General features: G+C 35.0%; 2 protein-coding genes across 2 annotated transcripts; one reads left to right on the forward strand and one right to left on the reverse strand.

The window, feature by feature from the left end:
- LOC133203571 (uncharacterized) lies at positions 1-2,875 on the reverse strand. The gene has a single exon (XM_061339342.1). The coding sequence runs from the start codon at positions 2,360-2,362 to the stop codon at positions 308-310; it is 2,055 nt and encodes a 684-aa protein (XP_061195326.1). The 5' UTR covers positions 2,363-2,875; the 3' UTR covers positions 1-307.
- Positions 2,876-11,281: 8,406 nt separating this feature from the next.
- On the forward strand, positions 11,282-24,526 carry LOC133203594 (serine/threonine-protein phosphatase 4 regulatory subunit 2-B-like). Its single transcript, XM_061339363.1, has 7 exons — positions 11,282-11,390; positions 11,475-11,553; positions 12,477-12,647; positions 16,241-16,334; positions 16,644-16,681; positions 19,942-20,348; positions 20,593-24,526. Exons 1-7 carry the CDS (start codon positions 11,330-11,332, stop codon positions 21,258-21,260), a joined length of 1,518 nt encoding a protein of 505 aa, XP_061195347.1. The 5' UTR covers positions 11,282-11,329; the 3' UTR covers positions 21,261-24,526.
- The last annotated feature ends 1,872 nt before the right edge of the window (positions 24,527-26,398 follow it).

Consider the following 26,398-nt stretch of genomic DNA (forward strand, 5'->3'; position numbering starts at 1 on the left):
ATCATATTGAATTTAACATGTACACAGGAGAAAATACTGTAAATATATATACCATGAACTTTAAAGAGAAAAAATCACAGTCAAATGATAATCAAATTTCAAAAATATGCCTTGATCACTTTTTAATATCTTTTTGTCACATAGGATGAGCTAAAATCCTTCAAATTTTCCCACATGCTCTTTTATGTATTTGAGCAACAGAAATTTATCTGGCAATAAAAGATTGAAACCTTGGAGTAGTTTCAAGAGGATCATAAAACAGAAAGTTTGCAGAGTAAACATGACTGAAGGTAGTGTTTGTAGAGATCTATGTGACCTTGACCTCCTCTGTCTTTGGTTGATTTAGACTGTCTTCAGTATTTTTATTGGTTTCACTTTCAGTTGAGGCCCCATCAGGGTGGCCTCGCTCACATTTCACAACAGGTGGGTCGCCCCACAGTTTCTTCCTGATCAGAACAATGCGCTCCTCAAATGTATATTTAGGATCAAAACAGTCTGCCAGAAAGTGGTCTGCGACCTCGCTGGGCAGTCCACGACTCTTATATCTATTCCTGTAGGTCTCATCAATGGCTTCTCGCATGGCCTTCACACACGTGGCACCATCCTTATGGTTCAAATCCAGTGGGACATCATGGACTCTGGGGTTAGATTCAGCTCTAGCCTCCCTAATTTGATCCACAGTGGTCACCCCTTCCTCTTCAGTGCGTTCTTCTGTCAGGGGAAGCTCGGACAAATCTAAGTGAAGGTTCACCTCCTCTCGGGACGGTCTGACATCGCTTTCTGAGCTAGCAGCGAGGGAAGCCGATACAGAATTACTGATTACCTCCCTTGCTCGTGCAATCACTTCCTGGGTGGTAAGGGATGTTGACCGGGTCAGGGTGGGACCAGAGGAGAAAATATTTCTTTCACGACCAAAGAGACTTGACATGGGGGTCTCCACAGATAAATTACTGGTGGCAAGTGATGGCAAGCTTTCACTGTAATTAGATGACAAGGGGAAAAGGCTTCCCCCTGTTGAAAAAGAAGGCTGAACACGACTTACTGAGAATAACGAACTGAGATGATCTGAGTGAGCGGAATTTCTGCGATCTCGGGGACTCAAAATATCAGAATCAAAGCTGGAGGCAGCAGCACTGTCTCTCCCTTCCTTACGAATCTTATCCAGTTCCTTGAGTCTTTTCATTCGTTCAGTGCGATCATTATCAGAGAATGCCGAGTCCCATGCTGAAGGGTTAATAGCATTACTGGTAGTCTGTTCCCTTACTACATCAGTGGATGATGAAGTTGACGTCTCAGTTAAGAATGGGGAATGCTGGGACAGCTGAAGATCTGAGTGATGTCTCCTAGCTCGTCTGGAGTTCCTGATCTGTTCTCTTATGGAGAGTTGTCTTTGTGGGCGGATGTTAGGGTTGTAGTTCACATTGAAGCGTTCACGAGCTGACAAGTTAGAGTCCTCGGGTCTCTCCCTAGCTCGTCCTCTTGTCCTCAGCTCCTCAAGCTCCTGTAACTTGGCTAGACGAGTCTGCTGGTTTTCTGTCATCTCTTCTAGTTTTTTGTCTGTGTCATCAGATACTTCCCATGATGCTCCAGAGGAAATCTGTATTTCTGTGTCTGGTTTTGGTTGTTGCTCTACAGTACTAACATCAGTAGCACTGCTTGCTTTCTCAGATTTTCCAGAATTCACTTGTTCAACAGTCCCACTATCTTCTGAGTCAGTGCTGGTCCCTGGAGCAGCAGCAGCTGTACTGTCTACATTCACACTCTGTTCCATTGATTGGTTATTAGAGTCTGGGCGGTGTGTATCCTTGTATTGATCTGCACTATGTGACACATCATCAGACATGCTCTCTGATTTTTCTGCACTGCACTCTCTGTTTTCAATGATGACTAATTCAACATTTTCAGTTTTTACCTCTGAGTTTGTTGTTGACACACTAGGGGCTTCAGTCTGAGGATTACTGGCTTGCTGAGTCGTGGGCGACACATCACCTGTGGTGGCACTGATATTGCTGATGTCACCAACAGTTCTACTTTCACTTTCATTTCTCCTGTCTGAAGGTAAGTTTACTGGATTGTTGGCCTGACCTAGAGGAAAAGCTCTCATGGGTTCTCTGCCACGTCGAGCAGATGAGCGTAAACTTGACCTACCAAAGGTTGCTCGAGATCCAAACAGAAGCTCACGAGATGAGGAGGGAGCTCTCTCTACACTCGAGCTACGAGGTCTGTTACTAGACTCATGCTGTCTCCTCTGATTCTCAAGCTCTCTGAGTCTCTCTAGACGTGCTCGAGTGTTTTCATTTGGAGGGGGCCAAACATTCTGCAGAATGCTGGAGTATCTGCTATCAGATCCCTCTTTGCTCATGCTGGATCACAGAATTGACAAGAATTCAAGATTTTGTGTACAGGTGTAAATACAAAGTCACTCAATGAAGAGTTGATTTATTAAGTCAGTCACTGAAAGCTCTCCAAATTTCATTTAAATCCCACACAAAGGCTAAAATCACTTCACCAACTTAACCTTTTTTAATACTTCTAATATTTGCATAATGCTAGAAAAATAAGTTCGTGAGACACACTTTTCCCCACTTCAAACAAAGTCTTTGTGGGTGTTTGCTGAGTTATAAAAATATCGTATAAAAATGGAATGATCACAGAAAACACCGCTGTTGTATTGTTTTCCACGGTCACATGACACACCAATCCTGCGCCATTTTCTCTCCTAAATAGAAATTTAAAAATTCCCAATAGGTATGACCCACATGATTGAGATGTTACCTATACACTGCTGTCTATAAATAGACCCATTGTGAAGGGCCCCCTCTCGGCTCAGTGGAGCGTGGAAATTAAAGGGACCATTTTATGCAATGCTTACATCAAACAGCCAGGAATACAAGGAGATAAAATGTCAGATACTTAAAGATCAAAGTGGACAGATAAATAACCTGGACAATCAATCGGAGGGCTCTTACTGTGTCAATCAGTAAGACTTGACTACAGATCATCTCATTCCAGCTCCGTGTGTCTATACACTTATGTATGTAAATCACGTACAAATGATGTATCACACTTCAAATTAAACTTTTACAGTGTTCAGTGGAAATTAAGTCTCTTATCAGCCCTACATTTATTGACATTAATACACTTATCTCTTGAGAATTTTCAGTCTTCATGCAGAGTGACAATTTACTTTCCATTTTTACACACATCTATGGCCTCTTTTGACACAGATACATTATTGTAGATGTGAGGGATATTTATATATATTTAGCATATTTTTCATTTGGCAATACATGTACATAACTGGCTGCTGTGACACTTTACAGAATGGTGTATTTATAAAAATTTAAAATTCATCATGCCAGGATGATATGTTATGCAAAGATTCTTAAAATTACTATAAAAATGGATGTTTATGAGACTTTATGATCATCAAGTATTTATTTCCACAGAAATGACTCTCATGCAAGAAGAGTATCAAAAATTCCTAACTGCAAAAAAAAAAACTGTCCCAGATCAGATATACCATATATATCACTCACCTACAAGTCGGGTTTTTGGGAGTTAAATTTTAGTCCAAAACTGTATGTCAAGACTTTTAAAAAGAGTTGATCCTAAAAAGAATTCAGTATTTTTCTGGGAGAGGACGTACGTATAGTAATTCTGTAACGACTCCAATCTGTTTATAAAAATTGAAGCTTAATTTAACACAGGAAAGGAAGACCTAAGGTTAGCATATGCATAATAAAGCACAAGTATACTCATATTATAATACTATATTTGTTTAAATTGTTAATTAACATGATAGAAGATCATATATTGATGTCATATACCTCAAAACTTACTTCAAAACACAAGTAAATTGACTTATAGGTGAGCATATACAAGAGTAGCAGATTATAAGCTTTTAATTTTATATGCAATTTTTAAACTTCAAACTGGTGCACTTCCTCTGTTAATCTTATCAGTTATTGGACATGTTATACATGTTATAAGGTTGAAACAGCTAGATTATAAATTTACTGCTGTAAAGGGATTACCAACCCAGAAAATCGGTACCCATTTGATTGACGGACATAACCAGCAGTGATTGATGATGCATTGAGTTTTGTGGACCAATTAAGTCAATCAATCAAAAGTCCAAGAAAATAAAGATCACGAGGACTGCATACGCCTTATTCATTTAAGGGAAATTCAAAAATGTTATAGCTACCCGAGTTATGTTGTATAACCTTGGTTGGGGCAGTTTATGCTTTAACTGTGAAGCAGTTTATAAAAAGACAATCTTCCTTAAAAATAATTTCAAATTGTACAAAATTTAAATGTTTAACATTAAGCAGATTGATTCATTTTAACACAAGTCATATTGTGACTTAGGCAATACAGATTATATGATATGAACAGATTTTTTTCTAACCAATCAATTGGAATGGTTTATTGGTGTTATGAGCAGAATTAAATTATACATGTATCAGAATAAAATAATTTTAACAGTTTAAAATAATTTTAACAGTTTAAAATATTTATATTTTTTTTTTTTATATCTGTGACATGCACTGGATTTTTTTTTTTTTGAAAGTGATAATTCAATGAAATATAGTCCTTAAGATGCAGTTAATATTAATCATTCAAGATCTACGCGACATTTTAAGCAAATTCTTTTATGTCAAAGCTACATTATGATCAAAGCTTAATTTCAGGAGAAACTAACATTTCCTACATTTAAATTATTACTTTTTTTTATTTTAAACTGTATATATTTCCAATTAAAATCAATTTAAACTCTATTTTATCATAAGTAAGTGTATATCCTTCACATCTCAATTATTTTATAAACACTTACCTTTGACAATGTCTGTTTTACTGGGGGCTGCAGGAGTTGTCTTTCCTTTCTGAACAAACTGCTCTTTCTGTTTCTCCATTTTGGCTGAGGTATTCTGGGATTTCTGGGGGAAACTAAAGCTGCTGACAAACTTCTCCACTGTAGGACTACTCTCCACACTTCCTGATCCACTATCCACCTCATCCTCCGAGGAAGACTGCGGATCTTTTCTCTGTTTGCCGTTTGAAGATTCCGACATATTTGATGCTGTACTGCTGAAAACTTCTTTTGCTTCAGGTTTAACTACTTCAGGCACTGTATCTGATTTGCGTTTAAAATTTCTAATTTGATCTAACATTTGGTCTCGATTTTGTCCAAGGGTTTGATCCACAGCGACTGGTCGTCCCATGTGATAAACTACAGGTGGCGCTGTCGACTTCAGTCTGGGGTCCGCCTTCACCACAGCAGACACAGGTTTTGCATTGTTTGAATTATTTGTGGAGGAATTTTCAGCTTTCACAGACGTACTCTGTGAAGGAGGAGGTATAACTGAAGATTTAGAAGATTGTGGAGGATCAGATTTTATAGTTGTTACACTCTCAACTTTCACAGTAGATTTACTCACACCATTAACGACAGGTTTTTGATCAGACTGCCTATTTACACTAGCAGACTTTGGGTCAGGTTTTACGGGGAACGTCACGGTCACTTTACTAGTTTTTACAGCTTTCTCTTCTACATTTCTGACTGATCCATTCTGCTGAGAATTCGGGGTTTTGTTAACACTTGTGGCAGGCCTTGTTGCTGTGGTTTCATCTATATCCTTTGTTTGGATGCCTGCCTTTAGGACACCATTTTCTGATGAAGGCTTTGAGTTCTGGACTGTATTTATTATTGTTGTATGGGGTTTTGCTGCATTTTTAACTTCTCCAGAATTTCTCTTTTCTTCGCTCTCCACAGGTTTGGAAACATGTTGGTTGCCTTGCTACAAAATACAATAAGTTTGTTATTTCCATGTATTGTGTGAAGTTGACAACCTGGAACACATTCTACCTGTCTGAATAAAATCTTACCTATTTTTCTTTCCAGTGACATGCATCTTATCTTATTTATTTTTAAATGGAGGTGGTATTGCTATTTTCACTTAATTTACAAAATAAAGCAACTTTTCCACATCTTCAATAGAACTTTTTCAAGAAAAAATTATCCCTATCATTTACATAATTTACATTTATGAATAAAAAAAAAAACACCTCAAAACCTAACTAGCAGAAATCTGAAAACGATTTTTGATAAAAGTTTGTTTGTATCATCTGTCCTAATTGGGGAAAAAAATGTTAAATTCTGATGAAAGCTAGCTCAAACCGTTTCAAAAATCTTTTAATTAAAGCAGAAAAATATTCTCATTTGCAATTTAACAAAAGGTTAAGCATATAAATTTTGCTGAAATAATTCAGCTGTCGCACATGCACTTCTTATAGATGTGAAATACTGATCTCGGTAATTTACCTGATTGATCTCGGTAATTTACCTGATTGATCTCGGTAATTTACCTGTTTGATCTCTGTAATTAACCTGTTTGATCTCTGTAATTAACCTGTTTGATCTCAGAAATTAACCTGTATGATCTCAATAATTAATCTGTTTGATCTCAGAAATTAACCTGTTTGATCTTGGTAATTTACCTGTTTGATCTCAGTAATTAACCTGTTTGATCTCAGAAATTAACCTGTTTGATCTTGGTAATTTACCTGTTTGATCTCAGTAATTAACCTGTTTGATCTCAGTTATTAACCTGTTTGATCTCGGTAATTTACCTGTTTGATCTCGGTAATTTACCTGTTTGATCTCAGTAATTAACCTGTTTGATCTCAGAAATTAACCTGTTTGATCTCAGTTATTAACCTGTTTCTTCTCAGTAATTAAACTGTTTGGTCTCGGTAATTTACCTGTTTGAAACAGCTCATGCTCCTATTCATCAGAGCAGTCATTCTGGACTGTGATGCCTTCATTTCTCTCTGAATCTGTTTGTACTGACTCGAGCTCTTGCTCAGTGAGTCCAGCTCACCTTTGAGCGAGTCAAAATTTTCCTGCTCTTTCTTTTGTTCCTTCTGAATCAGCGAGATTGTTTCCAGCAGTTCCTGTAAAAACAGAACTACTAAGTATTTGAAAATGTATTTGATCATGCATATTCATCAGGGGAAAAAATTGAATTGTTCGAGACTACTACACAACTCTAATACGAATTCTTTGAACAATCACTAGAGAAAACATAGGTAATCAGAGATTACAGAGCTCACTTCAACCAATGTTGTCTTTAAGTAAGGCAAAGTCCCACATTGAACTAATTAATCTAGTAGTGTGCATCCCTAGATGCAACATTAATGCAATATATTGGTCTGATAGGGCTTGCAGTTACTTGGGAATGGACTTATCTAAAAACATAAAGCTAATTACTCATCAGATATTGTAAGTCAAATCCAGCATCTGAAGCAAGTTTGAGAGTTTGATGCATTCCTTGATGCATCTTCCATGCAAGTTTGGTTCAGATAGGCCTTATAGTTTCTTGGTAATGGACCTGCTCACAAAACTTTAACCTGGTCACTCATTTGGAAAATGTAGGTCAGATCCAGCATCCAAAGCAATTCCAGTGGTGTGCATCCTTAGATGTATCATCCATGCAAATTTGGTCAACATAGGTCTTATACTTACTTGGAAGTGAGATCTGCTCCAAAAACTTTAACCTGGTCACTCATCTGGAAAATGTAGGTCAGATCCAGCATCTGAAGCAAGCTTGGTAGTGTCCATCCTTAATTGTATCATCCACAAGTTTGGTCAACATAGGGATTATAGTTACTTTGAAATGAGACCCGCTCCAATAACTTTAACCTGCTCCAAAAACATTAACCTGGTCATTCTTTAGCTGAAATTGCAGCATCTGAAACCTTGACTGGTACATTGAAACACACTAGAATCATTCTCCATGAATCTCTGATTAATTTAGGGCACAGTACTTAAAAAGAAATCTGCTCCAAAAACTCAAACCAATGCCCACACTAATGCCGAGGGTATTAAGTTCCCACCAACTTCGTTGAGGTGAGCTAAAAATTGGATCTGATTTTTCCCAAATATTAGTTATCTAACCTTGAGTCCTAGATTTTGTATTCCGGTGTTAAATTCTCCATCGCTGCACTTCAGCAGATCAGGGGGTTTCAGTACCGTCACAGACATCTGAAAAAGGTTTATAATTAGAAGACTCCAAGAATTCAGCCTAATTTTTACCATTTGTGACATTGCATCTCCAGATAACATATAAATCATTAATTTTAGCTTACATCATGATCAGAAAATGCATGAAGTATGGATAGAATTTAAATGTATACATCAGCAGGGTTTTTTTTCAGTAATTATATAATTGTAGTAACTGCAGCAAACCCACACTATGTAATTGTAAGGATGTGAAATATGAATTAGCCTTAATAAATGAATATGGTTCGTGAAATATTAAATTGAATGGAAGTAAAACATAAACAGATGAACTTTGTTAACTCAAACAATGATATCTCGAATGCTATGGATATGTCAAAGTGACTTGGAAGTCCCAACTTCTCCTATTTCAATGTATTTTAACCTTGATATTTTGAATCCTCGGATATCTCTAAGTTCTTTTTTGGTTTCGTCGAGTTCAAGATAATTAGGTTTGACAGAAAAATACATCTATTTGGTTGCATTCATACGTTTTCTTTTTAATGTAATTATATGGTTATATGGTAAATTCTACTTCATATTGTGAGGTAAACAATTCATTCACAAATTACCCTTCAGGGTAACATAATGGATAAACTGTGAAAGTACAGTACATTTTGCATTTACATGTTTAGATAAGGAAAAAAAATCTTTTCTTCATCAAATGACATTTAAAATATAACAATTTCCTTGCTGTTGGCCTAGAATTAAGTGTACAATAAACATTTAAATATTACTGCAGGGGGACATCTCATGTGTAAACTGTAATACTGAAATCTTCCTAAATACAAAATGTCACCACCAGTGGATGTATAGAATATTCTCAGTGCATTATGAAGATGTTATCATATTACAATCTAACCTCAAGCATGTGTCAAGTGCACGGGTACTTATAATGTATTCAAACAACAATAAAACAGAGTGTCCTTAACAATTGTACATTTGTTATTTGTAGTTGTTCAGGGAAAAAATTAAAGACAACAAAATAATTATAATTGCAGTAGAACCTTAACAGAAGCTGTAATTCTAATCTTCATGTACAGTAAAATAACTAACCTTTAACAGTATAAGCTGTTTGGGTTGCCCACCAAAAACAATGACAGGAATAAGAAAAACAAAACTCTTGTTCTGTATTTGTGAATTATTTACGAGGCCATAACCCTGAAAATGAGCTGTCGCTGTGTAAAACACATCCTCAGGCTCCCCATAAAACAGTAGCAGTTAATGAAGAAGAGCTCCCTATGTCTAGGCCAGGTGTAAATAAATCACCTGTACACAGGTAAGGAGAACAATGGGGGGTGCACCGATCACAGGACACCAGGTCACTATAGGCAGCAGTCCTATCTTGTTTACATTCTGTTATCTTAGCCTTCAGTAATGACATTAACATTCAATTAGGGGGCCTGACCTCTAACCTTGTGTCTAATTTTAGACCACGACCATTTATTGTCTTAAAGAATTTAAGGTCAAATGCTCATTTTCATAACTATTTATTTAGTCATAGATAAAACGTGGCAAATAAATTTGAAAATAATTATACTACTGACCAGATACCTCAGTTCAGGGATTTATCTATGCTGTACCTTTTAACTACTAGCTGGTAAAAGATACCTTTCCGTTTGGAAAAAATGTCAAAATTCCCATTTTAGTCACAGAAAATTTCCTATTAATTTATTAAAACATAATTATATGTTACATTCAAATTATATTTACTTATGATAGTTCCATAAATGTCCCAGATTAGCTCTCAGAATGTAGATTTTGGCAACATTTATCTGAAAATTTCCATGGGAGTACATGCATACCCCCAGACTCCCATACTCAAACCTCCAGCCCTAAATGTCCAGTAATCTTTCTCATTTTTCCCCCTTCACGTGAAAAGGGTAGTGAAATAAAATATCTAGATAAATCCCTGCAGTTCGTATAGAGAACCTGTCAATGTGATTCAGGTGGCCCAAATTTGAATTAATCCTGGTCTGGTATATTTTGGTGCCATAACCAGGAGTGCGTTCGAGAGCATAGTGGCTATGTGACCTCTACGTAAAGCTACAATGCTAGCCACTACAAACATGTAGGGTCAGAGCTGGCATTAATATTTGATGCTAAGTACCAATTCAAAGATGGCCTCCTTAGTTATCACTTCGCAGCACACAAGATTTTAAAGAAAGGGGAAGGGGGTTGTTTTCTACATCTTAGCGAATTACAGGTAAATTTACATATATTTTTTCGATTGAAATAAACTTTTTGTCCCAAGAATAAGTTTTTATCGATACACTTTTATTCAAAATTTAACACTTAGCAGCTAGGCTAGCTGTCCATTCAATATAGAGATAGATATCTACCACATTGCTGCTAGGTTAGCCTCTACGATCAGCCCAGGATTCAAACCCATCCACCCTAAATCACAAATTATATTTTCTCCTTGGTAGTTACATGCAATTTATATATGGTCTCTATGTTGAACAAACAGTTTTTTTTTTATCAAATATGAATTTTTCACTTATTCTGGCATTCTTTTTTAAAATAAATTGAACAAATATTATCAACCTCGCGTTTCCCATCCACAGGAGATCCTAGAAGATTCTGTGATACAATGACGGACAACACACCTGGTTAAACAGGTGTTTCAGGTGAGTGCAAACAACAGTGTACAAAAAAAAATCTTAAAACGTATTTATGAACACGGTTAATATATATGTTAAACACATATTTTCAAGCAAAACAGCGCTAGTATAGGTGAGAATCACGGTATGGGGGCACTTTCAGAATGTCAACAAAGTCTTGGCAAGGTGACAACGTGAAGACAAGCAATATTTACATCGTCTACAAGGGGGAAACGGTTATTTTCTGTCTGTATTCACGCGCATAAGATTTTTACCTTTAAATAAAGGATGTGTTTCTCTCAAATCACAACAACTGTTTAGCAGACTTGAACTTTCACTTGCTGTCGCGCCATATTTACATTTTTCCGGAATTGAAGGTGCCAACGAGATTTCAATGGGATTTTCTGAGATTTTCTTTTATCTACCTCCAGGGGTGATAGGATAATTGTCAGCTGTTGACTGGAATGGGTTTTGGATCAAAATTACCAAATTAAGAATGAGATGAAGAGATATTATGCACTCTGTATTATCAGTATGAATTATAAACATGAAATTGTGTAGGCTGTGTGTTTTTTTTCTTTTTGAACACTTTGATAACCCCTCTTCTTTTAGAATGGAATGTCCCTGACGTCATTTCCCCCAGCGCCATTGTTTGACCTCCATGGTTGTGTACTCGAAATTAGCCATGGACAATCAAGAAGAAGTACTAGACGCACTAAACAGTATGTAATTTTGGTATTTAATCGTTTAAGAACTTGTATGTTATGAAAGACTCACAATCAAAACCTCTTTTATTGGTTTTTCAGATTTTGAGAAGAAGAAAGGCGACATTCCTCCTGTTTTAGAGCAATATTTGAAAACAATAGCAAAAACCGGCGAAACATTGTAAGTTCAATCTATAACACGTGATAATCAATCTAAAAGAGAATAAACAGACACTGTCTATATGCAGAGATGGTTTAATATTGTAGTCAATTCTATCGGCATTTACAAAGGCATGTAAAGAACATGTGTGTTTACTCATGTGTGACCGTTACTTATCAGCTGTTTTGCCAATAACAAATTAAATTGTAAACATTCACTAAAGTCACAGAACGTGTCAGACATTTTGATGTAAATTTCTATGACCACAAGCACCCAATAGTAACATATGACCCCCCCCCCCCCCACCCCTTTTATGAAAAGAGAGCTGTAAGAGCTCGTCTGGTGAATTTCAGAACATGCATTGATTTATTTACTGGAGAAGAGAGGAAAAATGACAAAGTAAAAAGAAAAAATACCAATTTCTAAAATGACATTCCTCAGTAATCCAATTTTAATTACATTTTTTTGTTGAGAACTAGATCCATACTCTTCAAATATTTTCTCAGTGATGATTTTGTTCAGATATTTAGTGGAATTCCGCTAATTGGTAACCCAAAATCTGATATTTACAAGTGTTTTCCAATATTTTGGTACTTTCTATTTTTGCAGGGATCCTTTTTTGTTTTTGTCCTTGTGAAAAATTCAAGTTGTTTTGTCGGTGTTTTGATCTAGTCTGCATCATCCAGACGTTTGCTTTTATCTCCAAGTAAGGTAAACACAAACATAGGGATGTTTCAAACTTCGTTACAATGGTGTGGCAGTTCATTCTACCAGATATTTTGGCCAATTCATAGAATCATCACTGATTTTCTGAAATGAGCATCCAGAATAGGATATCATCACCCCCAACAAAAATGTATCCAAAAAAGTAAGGGACATGCACAATATGCAGAAATGCACACTGCATGAACATTTGATTTTGCAGTATGAGATGTATATTTCAGGTTCCCTTGGCCGAGGGTGAAATCTTTGTTTATCAGTAAATTGGAGGATGTGATGACGAAGTTCCACCAGGATCTTCCTGCCGACCACCTCCCCCCATGTCCGAATGTGGACAACCCCAAGTTCAAAGAGATGAAGAAACGTATACTGGACTCGGTCAACAAGTTCTCCGGGTAAGTGAATATCCATGTATTGCAATGGTTTGTAGGTAATTCATAGACGGGAAATGAACAAGCAATTTTGATCTTATTGAGGCAGTTTATTTAAGGGGCAATCATGTTGTCTACTTAATGAATGGACATTTTAGGTTATACATATTATATGCTTCAAAATTTTGTTACTATTTGAAATGGTGAATTCTAAAAAAAAAAAACGATGGACAGGCAATAGCCAGAATTACCATACGGCTTTCTACCAGTTAAAAAAAAAACAGTACCCTTCCTTGTTTGGGTGATGTTACAGTTCATATTATGACTTTTAGGAAATTTTCCAAGTTTGTAAATAACCAATGCAAATGACATGGATATCAATATATTTAAACATGTCAGATTTTTACTTTACAACACCCCTCTCCACAGCTTGTTAATTATCTTAAAAATAGACCCTAGTAATGAATCGAATGTCGCCAACAATCGATTGTAAAATGATTGGAGCTATTAGATGCTGATAAATAAAAGTCGCTGTCAAAAGCATTAGGGTTATCATGGTTATAAGTACTTGAAAATTTATTTTGCAAAAAGTTTAAAAGTAGTCATGAATGTTTAAAACATAAAGAAAACCTTCTTTACTTGTTGTTGACATTTTTTACTGACATGATTGAATGTGAGGTTAGACTAATAGCAGGAAATGGCCAACATTAGAATTAAAATTCTTTGTGATATGAATTAAATTTCCCTACATGTATGAACATAGAAATTGAAGTTAAATCCACATGTGACGTCATTCTTTTGTTTGAGCGCTCCATTATTTTTCAAGAATGGAGAGTTGCAAATTACATTGAAAACAGAATTTGTTATGTTCATATGGCTCTAAATTCGCTCTTGAGTACATTTGGGAGGAAAAATAAAGAATTCTGTAGACACGTTTTTTTCTTAGATTGCTTTATGTGTATTTGAAGTTTTGACTCTAAATAGGACAAAAAAATGTTTGAATAGATAATTAAGTCAAAAATAAATATTTTATTAATGTTTGAAATGTGTGTCACATAACACATGACAGACATATAACGTACTAACATGACAGACGTATAATAAAATGTGACATGATTAAATTACATTTCTGATGCTTAGCAATACAAATAATCTGTAAAAAAAATAAAATTCAACGATTCTTTAAACCATGCAAAAAAAAAATTTTACTCTTATGTAGAAGAAAAAAGATTTTTAAGCTACTTTTGATGCACAAACTGATGATCATAACACTGACAGACTCCTCTACTTAACCAGCCAAATCAACCATAAACTTTCATTATTTTACCAAAAAGATAATGTTGGCGTAAGAAATGGACATTAATCAAATTTTGATTCCTTATAGATTTTAAATTTGAATTTTTTAAAAATAAATCTCTGCTATATGCTTTGTATCATACAAAATTTCCACCATGTCTGTCATGTTACGATATTTCTTGAGCAATACCTGTTTGAAACGAGCCATTAAAATTTATCATTCAAAGCTTATCTTTCGTTCTTGGAAATTATAATACACAAGATATTACTATTTATGAAAATACTAATGAGATTTAAAAAAATAAATTATTTCATATAGATCAAACCTATATCGTAACATGTACGGATGCACGTAACCCTGACAGACTCGTTTTAAAAACTGCAAGAGAATAACAACAAAATTGTATTGTTTAAGTTATAAAGACAAATTCTGCCTTTTGAAATATTAATATTCTTAAATAAAAATACTTTTTGGTTTAATTCACTGAACTGTAAATCTGAATGCAACCGTTTGATTCACGTAACATGAACAGACATTCGTTTTGTCTGTCACTGTTACGATAGTATTCAGGCAATGTCTGTCAATCGGTACGTTATGTAAGAAATGTCAAATTTTAGGTGTTTATGTAGTGATGAAGAGCGTGCAAGTTCATAATTTAAAAAAAGAATCCAAAATACACCTACTAGTTGACAATATTTGATGATATGTGTTTAAAATCTAGGATAAAGACAACTTAAATTTTATGAACGTAACATACTTTATGTAACGTAACACTTGACAGACAAACGTTCGTGGCTTCTCGGGCTCTCTCCATAGCTCTTCCTATCGAAATGTAAACACATTTGCATAGAACACTGGAGAAAATTAAAATGTTCATAACCTTTAAGTCAAATGTATAAGAAGAAGCATCTCTGAGCTCTATTCCTAAAATAGAACGTAACGCCTACTTGCCGTGACAGACACAGGAAGCATCCCACAGATTTGTTAATTTCTAAGCACACATGCTTTTCTGTTGAATCTGTGATCACTTAATTGATAAATACGTGAATTTTCTATCAGTAGACAAGAAAGATAAAATAGTTCGCATAAACAATGGCCCATTTTATAACAATGTACCCGGTGTATTGAGAACAGACGTTACGCTCAAAATATGAGAAGAAATAAATTCCAATTTTTCTTTTATTTGAGACATAATGTGCATTAAAATACTTCTGTATGTTAATTTTATCCTTCCTAAACAATAGTGAATGAAGATATTCTGTGTACAAGGTATTATCGCTGTATTTCTGTCTTTTATTTTGACATGGTTGAAAATGTCCCCCTACACATGCATAATTCTAGTGGAATTATCAAATTCATTTCAGAAAAAAAGTAAGTTGATGAAAAAATCTGCTTATTTTATCTTTTTTATATATTTGCAATATACTTTTCAATATAAATCATTTCTTATTTCAATTTTTTAAATAATTTATTTTATATTCCTCTTGTTAATATCATAGATCAAGATGTACTCAAAAGCGAATTTAGAGCCATATTCTCCTTCCCGTACCGAGGAAAGAACTTAGAAAATTTTAACAAGTTTAGTAAAATTTCACGTAAAGAAAATAAATGTGGCACTGCTGAGAATCAAACCTGGTACCTTCACCTTCGGAGTTAGGTACTTATCTCACTAGGCTATCGAATAGTCTTTAAGTAATAAATAATAACTAATAAATAGTCTTTATTATACATGTATATAAACAAACAATAATTACATGCATTTAAAAAGGTGGATTTTACGCGGGTTAATATAGTCATAGCACTCCATTCCTTAACAGCAATGGGCATCGGCCCCTTCGGGGCCTCAGCTCCATTACTTATAAGGAATGGAGTGCTACTCGTACATTAATCCTTACTTAATATTTTGAATGTGTATGTAATGAGATTACTGTATTTACTTATTGAACTCTGAAAAGAAGAAGGATACAAATATTTTTTATAATTGTCCTTCATGATTTTTTTCTTTTCTTGAGGGGAAAAACATCCAGTCATGTTTGATTATTAATGGATGATGTGTATTTTTAACGATGATTAATTATGATTTTTGTTCAATTTTTTATCATTAATAGACCCTCCATAGCTTTTTAGTTATATTAAGAATAAAGCCTCTTTACTTTGTTAATTAAACCTAAGAATAGACCTCTCTATAACTCGTTAAATTTAATTAAGAATAGACCCTCTATAGGTAATTAATTATCTGTCGTGAATAATTTTGTAAACTATTTAAAAGTTACTCTGTGTCATGGAATTGCAGGTTTACAGAACTTTTTTTGTATTTCAGGGCTCCTTTTACCATTCAGCGATTGTGTGAGCTTCTGACTGATCCTAAGAAGCACTACAAGCGCACAGATAAATTTCTCCGTGGTATAGAAAAAGTAGGGAAAATATTTTTTGGCTATTTTAAAGACCAGTTATTTACATCATAGATTGAATAGGCATTATATACATTATACACAAGGAAAGTTATTTTTAATTTTTTATTATAGATCTGAATTTTTTTGTTCTGTTCTTTTTTTTTTTTTAGACATGTTTGAATTTGATTTTTTTTTTTTTTGATTTTTTTTAAAAAGGAGATTCTGATGAAAGATTTTTTTTTACTTAAAAATTGGAAAAATATTTCACAAAGGGTATCATTTTATCATTTTGACATATATTTATTCATTTATGTCTTGTTTACATTACAGAATGTTTTAGTGATAAGTACAGTTGATCCATTTGGAAAGTAAGTACATCACACTCCAAACCATAATTCTGATCAGCAGTGCCTGGGAAGTCAGACAACAGGTGGGGCTGATGGCCCTTCTTTTCATGAAACAATAGGGCCATTTGGAAACTTAAGGGGCCAAGAGAAAATACATTGGGGCCATTTTGAAATATATCATAGTATCAGGGATGAAAGTGTTCTGCTGATTGGTGGATTCCAGCATTCTGTGCATCAAAAATGTCATTCTTGAAAACGATAAAAATTTGATGATGAACAATTTTGGTGAGGGGTATGTGTTCTTCTTACAGAGTCCAAGTCACTCTTGATTGTAAATAAACTTTTTTAAGTATGCAAAATATAAAACCCATGAATTTGCATTATAGTGTGCTTGGAATGCCCCCAATTATCCTGGAAAATGTGGACTTTCCAGGGCCTTTGCCCCTTGGCCCCTGCACCTTGACCTGGGACTTGCAGCCCCCAAACCCCCTGCTAAAATTTTCAGCTTTTTAGCTCACCTGAGCTGAAAGCTCAAGTGAGCTTTTCTGATCACCCGTTGTCCGTCGTCCGTCCGTCTGTCTGTCCGTCTGTAAACTTTTCACATTTTCGACTTCTTCTCAAGAACCACTGGGCCAATTTTAACCAAACTTGGTACAAAGCAACCTTAGGTAAAGGGGAGTTTAAATTGTTAAAATGAAGAGCCAAGTCCCCTTCAAAGGGGAGATAATCAAGAAAATACAAAAATTGGGTGGGGTCATTAAAAAATCTTTTTCTCAAGAACCACTGGGCCAGAAAAGCTGAAACTTATGTGGAAGCATCCTAAGGTAGTGTAGATTCTAAATTGTTCAAATCATGACCCCCGGGGGTAGGGCGGGGCCACAATAGGGAATCCAAGTTTTACATTGAAATATATAGTAAAAATCTTTAAAAATCTTCTTCTCAAGAACCAATGGGCCAGAAAAGCTGAAACTTACTTAGAAGCATGCTGGGGAAGTGTAGATTCTAAATTGTTCAAATCATGACCCCCGGGGGTAGGGTGGGGCCACAATAGGGAATCCAAGTTTTACATGATAATATATAGGAAAAATCTTTAAAAATCTTCTTCTCAAGAACCACTGGGCCTGAAAAGCTTAAACTTATGTAAAAGCATGCTGGGGTAGTGTAGATTCTAAATTGTTCAAATCATGACCCCCGGGGGTAGGGCGGGGCCACAATAGGGAATCCAAGTTTTACATTGAAATATATAGGAAAAATCTTTAAAAATCTTCTTCTCAAGAACCATTGGGCCAGAAAAGCTGAAACTTATGTGGAAGCATGCTGGGGAAGTGTAGATTCTAAATTGTTCAAATCATGACCCCCGGGGGTAGGGCGGGGCCACAATAGGGAATCCAAGTTTTACATTGAAATATATAGGAAAAATCTTTAAAAATCTTCTTCTCAAGAACCATTGGGCCAGAAAAGCTGAAACTTACTTGGAAGCATCCTGGGGTAGTGTAGATTCCAATTGTTCAAATCATAACCCCTGGGGATAGGGCGGGGCCACAATAAGTACTACGGGGGGGGGGGAGAAATCAGGTGAAAAACAGCAAGGCCAAAGTTACTCAGGTGAGCGCTGTGGCCCATGGGCCTCTTGTTTCAGTAATATATCCACTTTCATCTCTGTAGTATGCAGTGATTTTTCCACATGTTTTAAAAGGGACCTGGGCCTTTACAATTGGGAAAAATTATTGACATTTTTGTCAAAATGGGAAAAATCAATAAGATTGAAATGAACCTTAATTGACAGGTAAAATGAAATATATAAATAAATGTAAGATCACTTATTCAAAATATTTACTACAAAATAACAAATTAGACCCAGTTCTATATTTTTAAGTTTCTTTTTTTTTAATCTTGTAAGTTGTCATTAATTGAGACCTTCCTATATTTCCATTCCTTTTTTTGTCATAATGGTAGCAGGGACCTATATACTAGTTAGTATATATAGGTTGACATAAGAGAAAATCCTACCCCTAATAGCCATTGAAGATGATCTAACCTGACATGATTTATAACAAATCATTTTTATCTAAATAATTATTCAAGCTTTCTTAATTACCTTAATCATATTGCTGCAATTACCATGCAAAATTAGTTGCATCTGCAGGGTGTAGACACAGTTCGATTTTCGTGGAATCAGGGATGCTTGTTGTAGAACTACTAGTACTTGGATTTACAAATAAAGCTATGTTTCGCCGATTCACATGCATCTTTCACTTTCTTGCGATGTATTTAGTATGACATTTTGACATGATCCATGTGTTTTTCTAAGTCTTGTATATGCACAAAATAATCTGCTGTTCTTCTCTATTATTTGAAGAGTTCGAAGGACCGAGAACAATAGCGTTCCATTTTAGATAAGTCTTACATAAAAAATTCAATATAACAAAAACAATAGCGGTTTTATTTTGGGAAAAAAGCAACTGAAATTGGGAAAAAATCAGCAATTTTTGATAGGGAAAAGGGCCGATATTCAGACCTAAATTGGGTGTAGAAAAATCACTGGTATGGGAAATTAAAAATAGGCTATAGAAATTGACAAAAAATTATCAGTCATGTGTAACAATTGACTTCAAGTTCAAAAACATCCTAAATCATTCATCATCAAACACAGCAAATATTTGGAAAAATTTTATATTTAAGTAGAAGTACTGTATTTTTTTTTAATCATGATTTGGAAATTGAGGGAGAGGCCAAGATGAATAAGCTTCATTGATATGGTATTTCATTGTAAGGTTATGTTTTCTATGTGCATGACTTCTGTAAAGTTAAAATTGTGATGCTTTGATCAGCCATCCAAAACAACATAACACTTAGAAAGTACTTGGTAGGAAAATTGTTTGTTTCTTTGCCAATGGAATGTCAGTATTTTGAATGGTAGTTCCGAGCATCACAGACAATTCCATTTAACCTTCATGAAGATGACTGTGGTGAACTTACAAACTATGAAATCATGCATGGTTACATTTAACAAATTATTTAAGGGGTGTGCCCCATGGTGCAGAGCACCATTTTTGGCATTACACGCATATTGTGCATAGTGCGGCCCCTTCCCAGGCACTGTTGTAGGGTTAACTTGTCAGTTTTACTATTGCAAATGTTAAGAATAAAGAAATAACTCGACAACATATGATTGTATTCTTTTTTAAGACGTGTTAAAATTTTGAAGAATTTCTAGATAAAACATGTGAACTTTTGGTTACTTAAATGTAAGTATCCATAACATTTCCTCTGATTTACAGTAAAATCGTCTCCGAGTCGCGGGCAAACCTGGTGAATGGATTAGAAGGATCCCCTGTCAATGGAAATGAAGCAGACTCCCCCACAACAACCACAGACCTCACACCTGTACAGTATTCTAGCTTTCCCACCCAGCAACAAACAAACTGGACTACAGACAGCTGGGCAGGGGTGGGGCCCAGTCAAGGGACACCCGATCAGACGATCTCTTCCTCTGATGCTGGACCCCTCCCAAGTACCTCCGATCTGTCCTCTGATCAGACACCGCGTGACAATCAGTTGGAGGGTTCTGTACCAGAGTCTTGGTCAGGGCAGGCGATGTCTGACCGAGAGAAATCAGTGTGTGAGAGTGAAGAAGTGCCATGTGAATCGGAAGATACCTCTCCTGCCAAGAAGCCGAAATTCACAGGTAAATACAACAGAACATAACTTAATGTCATGGAAGTGTGGGTAAATTTAGTTAAATGTTACTTAATCAAATAAAAATGTGCAAATTAACCTTAAATATTGAAAGATTTACATCAAAGCACATGTAAATCAATGTTGCTTTATTTAAATAGGAACAAGTCTAATTCCACAATATTTATTTTATTGTGAATGTTCTGCAGATTTCATTTTGAGAATATTTAGGTGAGGTTTTTTTTGCTTTGTAGGTGAAATATCCGAAGAAAATTCATCAATAGAATCACCCACATCAGATAATACTAACAAACAAACAGACACCCCACTAAATACAGAGCCATCCAGAGAGCAGTCAGACTTTCAGTCATCAGAGATTGTGACCTCAGAAGAGTCAGAGGTCACACAAAGGTCAGAGGTGAACAGTGAAGCAGAGACCTCTGACAGTCTATCTGACAAGAAATTGATTTCTGAACAGGAACAGAGAGACCTCAGTAAGGGCTCACCCGAGTCGTCTCAACAGAGAGATCTCAGTAAGGGTTCACCCGAGTCATCTCAACATGATAAGTCGGTCAACAGTGATAGTCAGTTACCTCAGAAAGGCATTACTTCTACTAAAGACACATCAGAAAATGGACAGGACCAAAGCCAGTCTCCGGAAAATAGCTCAGAAAGTCTACAAAACAGTTCAGAGGACAAAGTGGAGCATAAAAGTTCTGAAGAAACATCTACGCAGCCAAATCAGTCATCCTTGGAGGAGAGCACGTCTAGTTCCCTGGAGACAGAAGAACGCATGAGCTTGGACAGTGAGACAGAAAATGTAGAAACCACGAACCCCAGTGCTGATAGCAAGGACCCTGTAGCCACACCCACGGAGGAGGCGACATCAACAGAAGGGGAAACACCCATGGAAGAGGATTAAATGGTTGTAAATGGTTCATTATTACAGGAGTTTTGTCACCCCCCTACATAATTTACCACTGACTGTCAAACTAGGCCAGTCCTATTCATCTAAAGCCATTTGTAAAATATGTGTAAACATCATTAGTGTTGCATAGTGGTTCATTTTGCTTTGTTTAGGAAAAAATCATTCATAAAATCAACACTTGCACTGAAGCCATTGTCAATGTGGTAAGGGGAATAGTATCTGTGATTTATGCACATTTAATGATATTTTTACGTATCAAAACGAAAACCTTTGCTCTCATAAAATCATTTCCATTCTCTTATTACAAACAAAATCATGATTGTTATGATGAAGACATCGTATTGTACGCCAGACTTAAGCTATTTTTACTTTAACAATTTTTTATGTTTAGTACGTAGGTGCATATGCTGTAAACACAGCCCTCATTGATCTCAAAATACCAGACTTAAAAACAAAATAGGTTATCAATCATTGAACACCTGCATTCACCCTATTCTAAGGTAGCTTCAAGTAAAACTGAAATAACTCCATTTTGGTCATCAAAATTGTCATTTTGTAAACAGTAATTCACAGCTCAGACCAATAATTGTGGAACTGTTTGGAGTATGATAGAATGTATTAAGGAACTCTTAACACTAATGAGATATTTTCCTTTTGAACTTAGAGAAAATTGTATTTGTTTCGGAAGTAGTACATATTGTGTTTATCTGGTTCATTTTCAAAGAAGGGTACATTGTTCAAAGATAATGAAGTGTTAGTGAACAGAAATCACGGTTGTTTACTTACATTGAGAAAATACATGAAAATACTTTTTTCAATAACTTTATGTTAGTCTGATATAATGTTAGGTTTGGATTAATTTTATGTTAGTCTGATATAAAGTTAGGATTGGATTAATTTATTTCAAATTGTGTCATGTACTGCTGATCTCCTTTTATTCCATTTTACATCAAAGGGCAGATCACTCTAATGCATAAAACTACCATGAGATTAGAATTGTTTAGAGTAAACTTAAACATGTTATTATTTCTATAGTAGATTGTGTTTTGTGTTTTTAAGATAAATAACTAACATTTTAAAGGTTGTGTTAAAAAAATCCTTCTTCCTAAGTACTCCCCTAAATTAAGAATTCTTATTTTTTATTCCACTAAATTAAGAACTGACTTTTGGAAATGGTATACTGTTACTTTTCCATGAAATACTGAACATGAAAATATCCAAATAAATAAAAGTAATCAAAATGGAAAAACATGATGCAAAGTATTTCTACAAATGTTGTATTAATTTGTACAATGATGTATATTTGTAACTTATTTTCTATATACATGTAATAACTGGGAATAGTATTTCAGTCTTCATACCAGATTTTCCAAGAGATAACTGTTTACAGTTTGTATGATACCTGATGTGTGTTATTTTCTAATGTCATTTCAGCCTTGTGATATTATGATTTTAGGTGTTAATTTGTAATGGTTGTCAGTGCATTCTTGTCTGAAAAAGAAACCTTTGTATAAGATTGTAAGTGCTATAAAGATTCCAGGTTCCAGTCTAAAAGTCTCTTACTGTGTACTTTCACCAGACTGAGTATGGTTGATGAACTATAGGAAGTAGCTTCATATGTCAGTCTTTCACATTCTTATTGGACTTTAAATTTACTTTCGTTTACAATATATGTCATTCATTTATTATTTCCCAATAAGTAATTATAAGAATATTGTTTTCTGAACATTTATCAACTTCCAAGACAACAAAAAAATAATAGAATATTTTTATGCCCCTGCCATAAAATGGCCTGGGGCATATAGTGCTACCCTGTTCCATCTATCCGTCATTCTGTTATTCCGTCATCATTGACTTTCCGTTCAATATCTCGGCAACAGTGGCACAAATTCAACTCAAATTTGACATATGGGTACGTTATAGAAATATGTAAGTCAAGTTCGAATTTGGTCATGGTCCGATGATTTTTGACAGAGTTATCCTTCTTAAAATTAGAAAAAAAATTGAAATTTTCAGATTCTGCTCTCTAACTTTTGTATTGATTATGTATAAGGTTGAAATTGCATATGCAGGTATTTCACCAGAAAATATAGGTCAAGTTAGAATTAGTCGATGATTTTTCACAGAGTTATCCTTCTTGAAGTTAGAAAAAAAAAGAAATTTTCAGTTTCCATTCTCTAACTGTTGTAGGGATGTATGTATAAGGTTGAAATTGCATAGGCAATTTCCAACCGCATAAAGGGTCAAGTTCAAATTTGGTCATGGTCCAATTATTTTTGACAGAGTTATCCCCCTTGAACTTTGAAAAGATTTAAAAAATTCACAATTTCTAATCATATCTCAGCTACAAATGTGCAATTTGAAATTTTGGCTGCCTGCGGGGGCATTTGTGGCAATACAACACATCCAGTTGATTCCAATTCTAGTTTCAATTTAAGTCAAAAATAATTTTTAGAAAAAATTCAATGCAATGGTAGTTGTACCTTGTAAATATTGATATTATGGCTGTTTTCTGTAGTTCAAAATTAGATTATTTCATTAGATTATTTCATTTAAGGGAAGACTAAGCCTGAATTCATTCACAAATTGTCATTGCAATTTATTCTTTTCAAGTTACTGTGGAATCATTATTGTTCATGGAGGCCAGTGTTTGTGGGTCACCCTTATCAACAAATTACCATCCCCGTGGAGACATGGAAGATAATCATGTCCAAGTATGGATAAATTAATCTTCTAGGAATTACGTTCACAGGAAGCATTGGAATTTAGATTGCCCACAAACAAACATTGACCCCCTCAAAGTAATCCGATTCCACAGTAGTTGTGACAACAGAATTAAGTAATGCAATTCCACAGTACCGGTAGTTATGCTTATAGGATTCAGAGATGATTGGCATATTCCTTGCACAAACTATCATGACTTTTCCCAACCTTCAAGAAATGGATAAATTATTTTTATTTGAAGAAAAATTTGTTTAGAGCTATTGTTGTAGATTCTGCTAGACCTATGTATGTTCATGGCCACATTGTCAATCTGGCATTTTGCTTTAGATTGTCATTCCTCATCAAAAAATGTATTAATCAGCATTGCAAGCCTCATGTTACATACAGTTCATATTATGTCATCAAGTGTGACCATCTCTGTCAAACATGATTGCATAGGAAAGCTTTATTGAGAGAGAAAGTGATATGTGTGAAAGTCCAATATTTTATTATACTTGACAGTAGTCAAAGAATAAAGTGATGGAAAAAACAGAAAATTTATTATTTATCTTAGGGATACCTTGTAGTAGTAACTGGGTATGTTTGTCTGTCTCACTTTTATATGATAATCTGAGTACCATTCAACCTACAGACACCATATTTACTACATAGCTAGGTAGTGATTAGAGGAAGGCACCTGTACTTTTTTATAGGTCTCACAGTCAATACAAGTTATATCAATACATATGTGATGGGATGACATACCTATATTTTTAGCTTTTAGTCTTCATATGTTTTACAAAGGTAGAGAATGTTAGTGGAAAACACTTATTACATGCGGTCATTTGGGTATTAAGGTATGAGCCCAAGAAATGATGTTAGTCAAATGTAGATTCTCCAAAGAACTTCCAAAAGCAATAACATTAAAATGTAGAACTTTTCTAAACATTATATAACCTTTCCTTATGATAAACGTTTTAACATATACAACTGCTTCTTCAATAGAATTACGTTGATTTGAAAAACCAGTCTGATTCACCACACAAGTACTCGGAAAATGATATATAAAAAGGGTGATGGTGTGTTGCTCAATGACAAGTAAAACCATCTTGCAGCGAAATGCCAGGGACGAACGATTTTGGTTCGTTATGTTCAGATTTCGATGGGGACTAACTGTGCCCCTTTATTAGGAGACTAGGCGAGGGAGTTTGGAAAAGTTCTAAATATTTTTTGATTGTTCCATTTTAAAATGTACAAAAAATCAGAAATTCTTTTAATAGCAGCTTCACATGACAAAGGTTTTAACACCAAAAACTTCTGAGTTGTAAGTCTTCTAACGTTGTCTATGGAATTGAATGCAATCTTTGTGGCCTCATTTATATTGAAGAAACCAATACACTCAACAAGAGAATGTCGGGACATTAATTTGAAAAAAAAATGCGGGCCATCAGCATCTTTATAAACATTTTAATTTTCCAGACCATTCTATTTTTTCAGAATCTAGGGAAAAAAATATTATCATCCTTCAAATAGCCCTACTTAAACTTTAAGTACGTACTGCACTCCGTAGACAAAGAAAGAATACTGGATTAGAAACTTAGGCACTGTATTTCCTTATGGTAGGAATGACCATATCAATAAATTAGGATATCTTTCAAGCCCGCAGTGTGTCAGTGTGAATGTGATTGGACCTTTTTAACAATACGCCAAGACGTAAGCGCAGTGATGGACATCAGTCATACCATAAGCCAAATAATTATACACGATGTCTCATTTGATTCTCTATTATCTTTTGTCAATAAACAATGTACAACGCATTCGCACAGAACTTTACTCCGTGCCCTTGAAACAATTATATGGATTATTAGAAGCTAAAGCAAGCCCATATCTGGATTTTTCAACACCAGAATACTTGTGTTTGTGATTATGGATGTTGCCCAACGCAAGCTCTTTAAACAAAATGTTAAACGCCACATGTTACGGAAAATAATAATTCGGAATCAACTCTACGATTTCTTAAACAAAGATATAGACTGGCGCTCTTAACATTGGCAACATTCTTAATCACAAAAAAGTTCTCTATTGTATTCCACCATATTTTAGTTGGTCTACACCTTGTATTTCTTACAGATAGTCTCCAACCGTTGCATCCAAAATTATCAATTATAAACAAACTCTACAGTGCGTAGATATTGACCCTGTAAAACAAAATCCTAAGTGTTAATTCTTGTTCCTCCTCTTCTCTCAACTTTGATTAATTCAGCTGTACACAGAATTACTGGTGATGTAAATATAGTTCAAAATGACGACCTAAAAGCTATCATTTGAAAAGGTCCTAAATTCGGGAAGCTTAGGTCTTTCAAATGTTGATAAAACTTCATTTCTATTATGAATTCCGTCGCGGAGTATATGCTAGACAATGGGGGAAG

Source organism: Saccostrea echinata, unplaced genomic scaffold, assembly GCF_033153115.1.
Source record: "Saccostrea echinata isolate AGI-Se365-2 ecotype Australia unplaced genomic scaffold, CSIRO_AGI_Sech_v1 ptg000051l, whole genome shotgun sequence".
In the NCBI taxonomy this organism is placed as follows: Eukaryota; Metazoa; Mollusca; class Bivalvia; order Ostreida; family Ostreidae; genus Saccostrea; species Saccostrea echinata.

What these genes read in the sequence shown, in the direction of transcription:
- LOC133203594 (XM_061339363.1), top strand. Translation starts at nt 11,330, where the DNA reads ATGGTTGTGTACTCGAAATTAGCCATGGACAATCAAGAAGAAGTACTA. An exon ending in TCGGTCAACAAGTTCTCCGG is followed by an intron (nt 12,648 to 16,240) that starts GTAAGTGAATAT and finishes TTTGTATTTCAG; the next exon opens with GGCTCCTTTTACCATTCAGC. An exon ending in ACAGTTGATCCATTTGGAAA is followed by an intron (nt 16,682 to 19,941) that starts GTAAGTACATCA and finishes TCTGATTTACAG; the next exon opens with TAAAATCGTCTCCGAGTCGC.
- LOC133203571 (XM_061339342.1), bottom strand. Translation starts at nt 2,362, where the DNA reads ATGAGCAAAGAGGGATCTGATAGCAGATACTCCAGCATTCTGCAGAAT.